Source organism: Danio rerio, chromosome 22 (genome assembly GCF_052040795.2).
Source record: "Danio rerio strain M-AB ecotype USA chromosome 22, GRCz13ab, whole genome shotgun sequence".
NCBI classification, from domain to species: domain Eukaryota; kingdom Metazoa; phylum Chordata; class Actinopteri; order Cypriniformes; family Danionidae; genus Danio; species Danio rerio.
In genome coordinates, this window is record NC_141042.1 from 38,237,501 (window position 1) to 38,249,801 (window position 12,301).

The 12,301-nt window shown below is 39.9% G+C and overlaps 1 protein-coding gene and 1 long non-coding RNA gene across 7 annotated transcripts in view; both read left to right on the plus strand.

The window, feature by feature from the left end:
• Nucleotides 1–3,952, plus strand: part of LOC147838628 (uncharacterized) — a 5,349-nt gene extending 1,397 nt beyond the window's left edge. The window contains exons 2-3 of the long non-coding RNA XR_015522488.1: nt 1–597; nt 2,029–3,952. The exon at nt 1–597 is cut by the window's left edge and continues 441 nt beyond it. This is a non-coding gene — a long non-coding RNA (uncharacterized LOC147838628). The remainder of the gene's footprint in view (nt 598–2,028) is intronic.
• Nucleotides 1–12,301, plus strand: part of rubcn (rubicon autophagy regulator) — a 41,561-nt gene that overhangs the window by 4,084 nt on the left and 25,176 nt on the right. For all 6 annotated transcript variants that reach the window (XR_015522318.1, XM_087304682.1, XM_087304680.1 and 3 more), the window contains exons 3-7: nt 4,643–4,726; nt 4,798–4,957; nt 6,463–6,569; nt 10,184–10,358; nt 10,545–10,889. Coding sequence is in view for 5 of the 6 variants with exons in the window: in XM_087304682.1 (XP_087160808.1) it covers nt 4,643–4,726; nt 4,798–4,957; nt 6,463–6,569; nt 10,184–10,358; nt 10,545–10,889 (871 nt within the window). In the remaining variant the exon portion in view is untranslated. The remainder of the gene's footprint in view (nt 1–4,642; nt 4,727–4,797; nt 4,958–6,462; nt 6,570–10,183; nt 10,359–10,544; nt 10,890–12,301) is intronic.

Here is a 12,301-nt window from a genome sequence, read left to right on the forward strand (position 1 = left end):
CTGTAAGAAAACATCGCACATAGTTGGAAATCTGGCGACCGCAATAAGCAAGCCCTTGGGAACCACTGTGGTCGGAACCAGTTCACAGTGACTGTTCTCTGAGCCCCTCTCAAGCGGATTTCGTTCGTCTGATTGCTTGCCGCCAAACCGTGTCATAGCTCATTACCATAAAGCTGACTTGACTTTAACTATTCTCGACGCCCCCACTGGTGAAGACGTGCCGCGTTGATTCTCGAGGCATATCGCCGCCGGCTCCCATTGAAAACGAATGACTTCCGGCTACTTTGACGTTCGCATCGCTTTCGGTGTGAACCTACGATTACATTAAATTAAATTAAAATGTCTTTTGCGAAGTGTTCCCGGCTCGGGTTGCCCTAATTAATGCAGCCTAACAATCCTTTAGAGGATTTGCATGTCAACAGCATTTGTGTTTTATGTGTATGCTAATGCAAAGAGAGGTGTCTTCAGTCTAGTTTTAAATAGACAATCACAGTCACCATACGTACTTTTAGGCCCAATCCCAATTCTACCCCTTAGCCCTCGTTTAAAATCCACTAAATTTGGCTATCTATAATCCATAATAATAACTCCTGTACAGTAGGGTTGGGCATCTAAGCTATAATGCCGATCCGATACGCATCTCGATACAAAGAATACGATCCGATATATTAGCGATACATTTGTGACATTGCGATGCAACACGATACGATTCACACCCATATCACGATACGATGCGATATTTCAGCACTAGCTAATTAGATCAAATTTATGAGATGATGTGAAAGAGGATGCTGTGCCATTGAATGAGTTTGATTATTTATTAACCAAGCAAAACCAAGACTTTTTTTTACAAACTGGCTCTTCTCTCAGAGCCAGAGTGTCATTTTACAGTAGAGCGCCATTTTAGATAATATAGCACATATTATTTAAGTATTTTCAAGATAAACAGAATGTATAAGTGCAATATATATTAAAAAAATATGTATATATTTGCACTCTTTCAACATAAATAAATTTAGCATTGCACAACAAGAATTGTGATTTAACTTTTCAACTATGAAAACAAGTTTTACAAAGATATTTTGCCACTGATTATTCAAAACTTAAGGTTGTGAACTAGCAGTGTTATGCTGCTTTGAAACATCACTGTAAACAACAGGCTAATAAAAATATAACAAACCAGCAATCTTCTTGCTGTGAGGTGGTCAAACTACCCACTGTGCCACCGTGACACCCAATTATTTTTATCATTATTATTATTAATATTATTATTATTAAATAAAAATAAACAGGAGGAGGTGTTTAAAACCTTCGTTCTCCGTGACACTAGGCTGAATATCTTTGCAGATGAACAATGCAATAACATCCGTTATTGGCGTAGAGCGAGCAGAACTGTTGCGCATGGAAAAAAAACTTGCAATGCTTTTCTCACCACTTTTGGAGCTGGTTGAAGCAGTGCGAAAGCCGGGGATGCAGAAACACTGGAAGATGCTTTCATAACAACACCGTGGCGCCGCTTCAAGTGAGATATCAGATTAGTCATACTGCCCGCGTATTTTACAGATGCGCGGCACATTTTGCAAATTGCATCTGTCCTGTCAAGTCGTCCATCCTTAAATCCATAATGTTGCCATACTTTAGATTTAAAACTCAGTGGGGAATAAAATGTTTGTTTTGCTTCTCGCGCTTTCTGAGGGCGCTCCACTAGCTTCATCCGCACACCTGATACACTGAGTTGTAGTGTGTGCACATCCGCAAATCCGTTGCTAAGGCTTACTTTATGTAGGTCGATTAAATTATGCGCCAAAACAGGTTGACAACACTTGTTAATAAATAAAAAATACATTCTATATTAAAAATATAAGCTGTATCTCGGAAAAATCGATGCATCTCGCAAAAACCGATGCATCTCGATTTGCTTCCAAAATTTCATTCATCCTCTGCTGCTCTAACGATGCACTCGCATCGTGCACGCGCATGACCGCGTATCGATACATATCGGTTAATCTTCCCATCCCTACTGTACAGCAGTCCCACAACATTCTGACACTCGATGACCCTGGAATACCCTGTCAGAAATGTCTAGTGGCTGGGAATGAGCTTTTACAGTGTCTGCTGTAATGTTAATGCTGTTTTTGGTGTGTTTACATTAATGAATATGGCCACTGGGTTAAATGCACAGTACAGTTATGATCTTATTGCCACATAAGATCGTCATGATACCATGATATATGCCTTCAGTGATCTCCTGAAGATCAATACTAAAAAAATAACACAACTGGATTACCTACAGCATCTGATCTCATATGAAGAGATTGTGATGACATATGATCAGGGCTTTACATTCACTTTTTTGATCACCAGCCACTGTGGCTAGTAGATTTCCAACATTACTAGCCACTTGCCATTTTCAACCAGCAACAGTTTTATTGTTTGGGAAATATATTTTATATAAATAAATGTGACTTTGACATGCTAAAATGACTTGATTTAGATGTGTTGTCCACATGCCTCCTCATTTATTTCACTGTTTGTGTGTGTTGTGTGTGAGCTTGCTCACTGTGCATGAGCAAGTGGGTTGTGTCGCATTGCAATTGGTTTTGATTTCACATGGCTTTTTAGGGCTCAGAATAAAAGTTTTACCAAATTCATCTCTAACCACACCAAAAAGAAATCATTATTTCTTAGCCACGAATTTAAATGTGTCAAAACAAGCAAATATATAGCTGTGTACATGCACTTTTTATTCAACAAAACTTTTAATTTTTTTGAAAATTAACATTTACAAATATCTATTGTCATGCATCTAAAATATGCACAGTAATCTGTCCTGGCTAAAGGTCCCAGATCAGCAGTTACTACACATAAATGGGGAGTTAATCTCATATTAAAGCAATGTTATTGTAAAGGATTATAACCACTTAAACTCTGCGGACCCAGTACCGGGTCCGTGACGTCATCAACATTCGCTTTCAGATTTAAAGGGCTAGCGTTGCACCAGACCCCCGTACGTGGTGTCGTTTGAAAGTGTAGAATCTATATTTTATGCACATATGCATCACTTTGGTTTTTATTCCACTGTTCAAAAGATTTTTACACTTAAATACACAGTATTTTGGATACCACGAGCTAGGTATTTTACATTGGTTCATTTATATTTTTTCATATGACACATGTACAAGTTATAACTCAAATGAAAGCTCTTGCCGGTGCTCATACAGTTCTAGCATTCTTTTTACTGAATTATATTCATATGCCAAACAGTTGCCGAATGAATTGTGGTGCTTCCATGGCGCAGAAATGTAAACAATACATTCATGATCAATAAGCAGCCCCAGATAGCACAGACAGCTGTCATCTCTTATCCTATGCTGTGTGCTTCGGGGTCATTCTCCTCTGTTTTTGAGGTGATGTGCATAAGTAATCCTTTCATGTGTCTGATGTGGTCCAAACACAGGGAATTATGTTTGATCAAACAAAAGAATAGTGAAATATGAAAACAATGATCGGTCTCTGTGGCTTGTACAGCACCTCTCATCAGTTGGAATACAATAACTTTTGCATAGATTTTGGTAGAGACATTTTTCTTTTTTCCTATGATTACAGACATGTGCAGGAATCAACAAAATTAAATACAGCTCGCTAGACCACACAGAACCTAAAAGGTACACTTTCAAATTGAGTTTATAAAAAAAAAATACAAAGTGCCTCTTTTTTTAGGTGTTTATTATAACACAGACGACATATACAGTTATTTTAAACACTTTCAATAGTGTTTTATGAAAATTCAAAGGGTTTTCTTTAAAATGATACCAAATTTTTGCATTTACACCTCTGCATGTGGATTTGGGAAGCTTTTAAATTTGGGTAGGCAAAATCCAGGCGGAAATCCCCAAATAGCAGCAGAGTTTAAGTGGATAATTGAACTATATTAACAAAAATAACTGTAAGCAAAAGAAATCAAGTAAAAGCATACCATGTGTGATAATGAAAGGAGGATCACGTGCCTGAGAATAATTAAAATGAAAGTAGTGACTGCTGCTGTTGCTTACAAATATGTATATTTTTCAATCTTGAGATCTTAAAAGCAGCAGGACTGTGGGTAAACCAGCATTTGTCTAGTCTTTTTCAAAAAGAACAAGTAAACGGGAGCGTGCATGCTTTTTAACCTTTTCATCACCTGTGCGCGTGAGTAATCATCCTCTCATACGGTATTCACCTGCTTTGTCTCGCGCGAGCACAGTTATTTTTGTCAGTCGTGCTGCTTCTCGATTCTAAGATCACATTTGCACGCATATTAGGCCATCATTATTGTCGAACTCTGCTTTAAGAAAACTACAATGTAAAAATTATTTCCAACCTGCCAAAGTGGCTAGTGGGAGCGGCTGTCCAACCCGCCAAAGCTGAAATCTACCCGCATTTGGCGGGTTGGCGGGTATTAATGTAAAGCCGTGCATATGATGATGTGTGCAGGTGCTGTAGTGCTGTCCTAATTCTTAGGGGTAAATTTTGAAGCCCTTCCCCTTCGCACTCTGTTTCAAGGGCCAAGGGGAAGGGCTACAAAAATAGAATTGGGACGGGGCCTTAAAATCTAAATCACTAGAATGTGTTGCAAAATCCAACCCTGCTTTCTGTTTTGCAGATTTACTATAAACAAAGGGACTACTGGCGATTCGTCTGGTGTGTGCGGTATCTCTGTCCTCATCTGGCCCGTCACGTAGAGCAGGTATTTCTCATTTTACATCAGCCATGTCATGTTTCCGACATTGTTGGCTGATTTTTGCTGTGTCTCTGCAGTTCAGCCAGCTGGAGCCGGTGCTGAGCAGCAGTGTCCAGAGCTTCGGCGAGAGTTATAAAGCTGAACGCTGGCTTCTGCACAGTTTACAAGCTCACGTCTTATCAGCGCAGCTCAAACCTCTGCTGCAACACAAGATGAACACGCAGAAGTATTACAACGGTATCACCACACGACAATCACAGTGTGCAAGCAGACGCAATAATATCTAGCTGCGGGCCCGCAGAACCACACACGTTTCAGGAAAGCACAATCCAGCACACACGATCTAGGCAAACCTTATATGGTAACAACGGATATTAATGTTATTTACGTCTTCTCGGACATCGTCATCAATATATTTTTACTAACTTTATATATATTACTAACAGTTGCTACAGTTTAGTAAAAGATAGTAGTTTAAATATAATCAGTTAAGATCGTCACGGTTAGTGTAGGGCAGGCATATCCAAACTCGATCCTGGAGGGCCGGTGTACTGCAAAGCTTAGTTCCAACCCCAATCAGACACACCATGGCTAGCTAATCAAGCTCTTTCTAGGCTTTCTAGAAACATCCTTGCAGGTGTGTTGAGACAAGTTGGAGCTAAAATCTGCAGGACACCGGCCCTCCGGGACCGAGTTTGGACACCCCTGGTAAAGGGGAAAAGGAGCGAGGACTCGGGTGCAGTAAATCATGGTTATTTATTAATATTAAAATTAAAATTAAAATGAAAGGCAAAACAAACTACCCCAAAGGTGAAAACATTAACAAAAAAACACACGCAAGCTTCCCTGGGCAGGCTGGTAGGGATCAGGCTGGACAGACAGGACAAGGCTACAAACGACGACGAATTGGCACTGGACAGCAGACATGTGGAGAATATAAGCAGAAGTAAATTAACACTGTAATAATGGGATGTCAAGGAGGGTGGGACTAGACAATAGACGGGAGAGCACATGACACAAAAAGACAACACAAGCCATGTGCTCACATTAAAATAGACTAGAGACTAGAACACGCAGCCAATGAGAGAACTCGTTAACCGCGTGTTCCCAATGCAACACATAATTTGTGGACACGTGAATAAAGTCGTAAGTGTTTAACCAATCATTTTTATTCACATAATTTGAGTTCAGAAACTGCACAGATGTTAAAATGATCGTTACGATATAATAATGGTATAATGACTGAAATGGGGAAACCATATTTGTGAAAATCAATAGGTGGCGATAATGCTCCTAAGGAGTTAGTGAGTTACCATATGTGGTTTGCCTAGATTTTGTGTGCTAGATTGTGTGTGCCTGAAATGTGTGTGGTTCTGCGGGTCTGCAGCTTATCTCAGCAGATGGGCTTAACGGGATAGTTCACTATTCTAGTGATGCACTAGTTATAAGTTTACATGGGGCAGATTATTATTACTGATTCATTTTAAAAAGCAAATCGGCTGACTCCGATACAATTTCACATTTTATTATCGCCCTTATTTCAAAGAATTAAAATGATTTAAATAAAAATAAAATAGAATTTCAAAATGACAAGTACAAGTGTAAAGATTTAACGTTAGCTTTGTGAAGTTATGGTAAATAAATAACTGTAGACTGGCTGAATGAAAATGTCAATTCACTCTCTACCAGTTGGTGGCGCTTATACGCCTGCAGGAATAACAGCACGTTCTTGGTTACTGTAGATGGAGCGTTTCTGCTGAGCGAGCCACACGTGTCTGCAATGTTCCAGTGTCTGGAGGCCGTGGAGCAGAATAATCCTCGAATGCTGGCTCTCATCGACACCGTCAGGGTGAGTAACTTTACACTACTCTTAAGCCATGTCCACAATTAAATTTGATTTATACCTCTGCATCAAGGTCTGTCTTCTTGCAGTCGCATAGCCCTCGCCTTGGCTGATGCCGTCGCTAATGCGCACCTCTTAAAAAATTTAACTACATGTCACAACGATGCATAGCGCAAGCTCTGTGAATGACTGACTTAGTAGCGGTGATGAGTGGGGGTGGTGCTAAGGTGCTAAACCTGAGTGTTTACAATTGTGGAGTCGCGTGAAAGAGCTCCATATGAACACTTTTGTTTTTTTGTTTACCTTATAATTAAAGTTGTTGCATGTTCAAAGTAGATAACCCCCCTAAACCTCACTCCCATCCCGGACGAGCCCTCAAGTTTAACCCACTACTGCACCCAACCCAGTCTGAGCTGAGATCGAACCAGCGATTCTTTGCATGGGAGTCGGTTGCTCTAACAAGGAGGCTAATGATCATGGCCTCTAGCATCTGTCGCTAGAGCATCTTTATAGGTCAGAGGAGTGAGGTTTACCTGCATAGCACTTGACTAGCTGGCCTCGGTTACACTCACCCTTCTAAACCTCACTCTCATCGCGGATGAGCCCCCAAGTGTAACCCACAGGTCCTTCTGAACCCATCCCAGTCTTGGCTGAGATCGAACTGGCGATCCTTTGTGTGGGAGTCGGTTGCTCTAACAAGGAGTCTAAAGATCATGGCCTCTAGCGTCTGTCACTAGAGCATCTTTGAAGGTCAGAGGAGTGAGGTTTACCTACATAGCACTTTGCTAGCTGGCTTCCATTACACTCAATATCCTAAAACTTAATCCCTTTCCAGACGAGCCCACAAGTGTAACATACCAGTCCTACTGCACCCAACACAGTCTGAGCTGAGATCGAACCGGCGATTCTTTGCATGGGAGTCGGTTGCTCTAACAAGGAGGCTAATGGTCATGGCATCTGTCACTAGAGCATTTTTAGAGGTCAGAGGAGTGAGGCTTACCTGCATAGAACTTCGCTAGCTGGCCTCGGTTACACTCACCCCTCTAAACCTCACTCCCATCCCGGACGAGCCCCCAAGTAAAACCCACAGGTCCATCTGCACCCAACCCAGTCTGGGCTGAGATTGAACCGGCAATCCTTTGTGTGGGAGTCGGTTGCTCTAACAAGGAGGCTAAGGATCATGGCCTCTAGCATCTGTCACTAGAGCATCTTTAGAGGTCGGAGGAGTGAGGTTTACCTACATAGCACTTTGCTAGCTGGCTTCCATTACACTCAATATCCTAAAACTTAATCCCTTCCCAGACGAGCCCCCAAGTGAAACTTACCAGTCCTACTGCAACCAACACAGTCTGAGCTGAGATCGAACCGGCGATTCTTTGCATGGGAGTCGGTTGCTCTAACAAGGAGGCTAATGATCATGGCCTCTAGTGTCTGTCGCTAGAGCATCTTTAGAGGTCAGAGGAGTGAGGTTTACCTGCATAGCACTTGGCTAGCTGGCCTCGGTTACACTCACGCCTCTAAACCTCACTCCCATCCCGGACGAACCCCCATGTGTAACCCACCGGTCCTACTGCAGCCAACCCGGATTGAGCTGGGATCTCTAATCAATGTTGATTAAACTTGTAAACAATGAAACCTAAAGCTAACAATGGTTTCCACTTGCAGGGATTTATTTGTTTGGATTTTGAGAGGCCAAACTCCAGAGAAAGCTGGGAAAATCCTCAGACCTGGTCCTTGTATAAACCTGTTCTGTGAGATGTTCATCTCAGACTGTCAGTGTTTGTGTTTGTCTTTTTAGGAAATTATCTCCCGCACTTGACTATTATCTCGCTGAGTGTCTGGCACAAGCTGTACCTTCATTCAGCTCTCAAATAAACATCTGTCCTATCAGTGGGAGCTGACAATAGATCAATAAATGGTCAAATAAAGAAACTAAAGATGTTCTGAGCAAAACAACATGCTTTAAATGGAAAAGGTCTGATGTGTTTTGTTGGATATTGTGTTCATTGACAACTTTTGATGCTTGTCAAATCATATTTTGAGCTTATTTATTATAGATATAATGTCACACTTTTGTGAGTGTCACTTAAATGCGAGCGCTTTCAGATGCATCAATATTGTGTAAAAACATTTCATGTGTGAATAAATTAGCTGCTATCTTTTTTGTTCGTAACAATAACTATATTAGCATCCACAGTGACAGACGATAATTTTAACGATACCTATATTAGCATTCACAACAACAGACGATAAGTATAATGATAGCAATGTTTGCATTCACACCGACAGACGATAACTGTAACGTTAACTATATTAGCATGCACAACAACATACGATAACTATATTAGCATTTACATTGACAGATGATAACAATGACTATATTAGCATCCACATGACAGACGATAACTATAGCGATAACTATATTAGCATCCACGCTGACAGACAATAACAATAGCGATAACTATATTAGCTTCCACACCGACAGACGATAACTGTAACGATAACTGTGTTAGCATTCACAACAACAGACGATAACTATAATGATAGCTATATTAGCATCCACATCAACAGACAATAATTATGATAACTATGTTAGCATCCACACTGAAAGACAATAACTATAGCGATAACTATATTAGCTTCCACACCGACAGACGATAACTATATTAGCATCCACACCGACAGACAATAATTATGATAACTAAATTAGCATCCGCACCGACAGAAAATAACTATAGCGATAACTATATTAGCATTTACACCAACAGATGATAACTATAGCGATAACTATATTAGCATCCACACCGACAGACAATAACTGTAACGATAACTATATTAGCATGCGAAACAACATACAATAACTATATTAGTATTTTCATTGACAGATGGTAACTGCAACAATAGCTATATTAGCATGTGCGACAACATACAATAACTGTATTTGCATCTGCAACTACAGACGATAACTGTAACAATAACTATATTAGCATGCGCAACAACAGACGATAAATATATTAGTATCCATAACAAGAGATGAAAACTTTAACGATAACTATATTAGCATTCACACCGTCAGATGATAACTGTAAAGATAACTATATTACCATGCGCAACAACAGACAATAATTATATTAGCATCTGCAACAACAGATAATAACTATTATGATAACTATATTAGCTTGTGCAACAACAGACGATAACTATATTAGCTTTGGCAACAACAGACAATAACTATATTAGCATCTGCAACAACAGAGGATAACTATATTAGCATCTGCAACAACAAAAGATAGCTATAAGTATAACAATTTTAGCTTAGGGCAATATATATATTGTATAATATATTATTGTATAATAATATTAGCTTAGGGGTTTTATATAAAAGATTGACGTCAACACTCTTGCAGTGCATTTAAAGCTCAACTTTCTTATAGGTGGTTTAAAACACTCACTCCGCAGTGCTACCAATCCGCCACCTGCGCTACTGACAACATGATGACGTGTGCATGTGTAGTAGTGCTGTCCCATTTCGTAGAGGGATGTTTCTATGGGTATAAATTAGAATTGAGAAAGGGTGTATCTCAGGTGTATCACTGCTGTCTGTCTCTTGTGTTTTCAAGCTTTCACATTTGAAGGAGTCTCCGCTGGGCCTGATGAAGAGTCAGAGTTTGTGTCTGCTGCCTGGAGCTCCAGGACACTGCAGGCCGGCGGACGCCTCACAGTCGCACAGGCTCACCACGTCCCAGAGCTGCCTTACAGAGATTTCCAACAGCCCGCAGTCCAAGAGCAGCTCAGGTCAGCAGATTTCACAGCGAGAACAACAGGCCGCTCTGTAGCTCCATTAGCACACTAAATGCTTGCCTTGTTCACACACAGTACGCTATTGGGGGAGAAAACTGGGGATGGAAGGTGGGCTGTTAGCAATGCTTGTGGTGGAGAAATGAAATAATCAACAGAGCATGTCTTTGTTTTGTCTTGAAGATGTCGCTCCGTCCAGCAGTGCTCAGGGTAGAGGAAACCAGGTCGCTGGAATCTCCTTTACAGAACCTGTTCTTCCTGAGAGCCGGGATTTTGGGGACGGGGATCTGGATGACGGACCAGAGTATCTGGCTATTGGGAACTTGGGGAAGCAGAAGCGGCGGGACTCGTCCAGCTCCGTTCATAGCAGTGAACACATGGGGACTCGGGGCGACGCCCATACGCCGTTGGCTCCACCTCCACAGCGACGATGCTCTTTCTCAGAGGCTCAGAAAGCCACGGGGCGGAGCTCAAGAGGACACATCCGCTCCCTTTCCGACACCGGAGTCACGCAGAAGCAGAAAAATGGTGCGTACAAATAGCATGTCCAAAACTAACTATAAGAAGCGATACTATTAATGAAGAAAGATTTTTAAAGTACACTTGAAAACAAAACTAACTGTATTTATTCGGTTAACTAATTTTGCTAGTTACTTACAATTTGTTCAGGTAGATGATTACTAAAACGATAACGATAATATATTAGCATTTACTACAATAGACGATAACTAAATTAGCATCCACACCAACAGAACGTAATTATTATGATAACTATATAAGCATTCAAACCGACAGAAGATAACTGTAACGATAATTATATTAGTATCCACAACAATAGACGATAACTATAACGATAACTAAATTAGCATCCACACCAACAGACCGTAATTATTATGTTAACTATATAAGCATTCAAACCGACAGACGATAACTATAACGATAACTATATTAGTATCCACAACAATAGAAGATAACTACAATGATAACTAAATTAGCATCCACACCAACAGACCGTAATTATTATGATAACTATATAAGATTTCAAACCGACAGAAGATAACTGTAACGATAATTATATTAGTGTCCACAACAATAGACGATAATTATAATGATAACTATATTAGCATTCACAACAATAGAAGATAATTATAATGATAACTATATTAGCATCCACAACAATAAACGATAACTGTAACGATAACGATAACTAAATTAGCATCCACACCAACAGACCATAATTATTATGATAACTATATAAGCATTCAAACCGACAGACGATAACTGTAACGATAACTTTATCAGCATCTACAACAACAGACGATAACTACATTAGCATGCGCACCAACAAATAATAACTATATTATCGTCCACTACAACAGACGATAAATATAACAATAACTGTATTAACTATAATGATAACAATGTTAGCTTAGGGGATTTATACAGAATATTAGCGTCAAGAGTCACGCAGGAGCAGAAAAATGGTGCGTACAAGTAGCACGTCCAAAACCAACTATAAGAAGCGAGACCATTAATGAAGCAAGATTTTTAAAGTACACATGAAATCAAACCTAACTGTATTTATTCGGTTAACTAACTTTGCTAGTTTTGTTTTTTTTAGTCAAACATTTGCCCTGAAATTGTAGGAGAAGGGAGAAGTATGATCACGTAGACGATAACTATATTAGCATAACCACACCAACAGACGATAACTGTAATAATAACTATATTAGCATCCGCAACAACAGACAATAAATATAACAATACCTATTAAATATAATGATAACAATATTAGCTAGGGGTTTTATACAGAATATTAGCGTCAAAGAGTTATGCAGAAGCAGAAAAATGGTATCGTTTATCGTTTTATTAATCGTCTGTTGTTGCGCATGCTAATATAGTTATCATTATAGTTATTGTCTGTTGTTGTGGATGCTAAT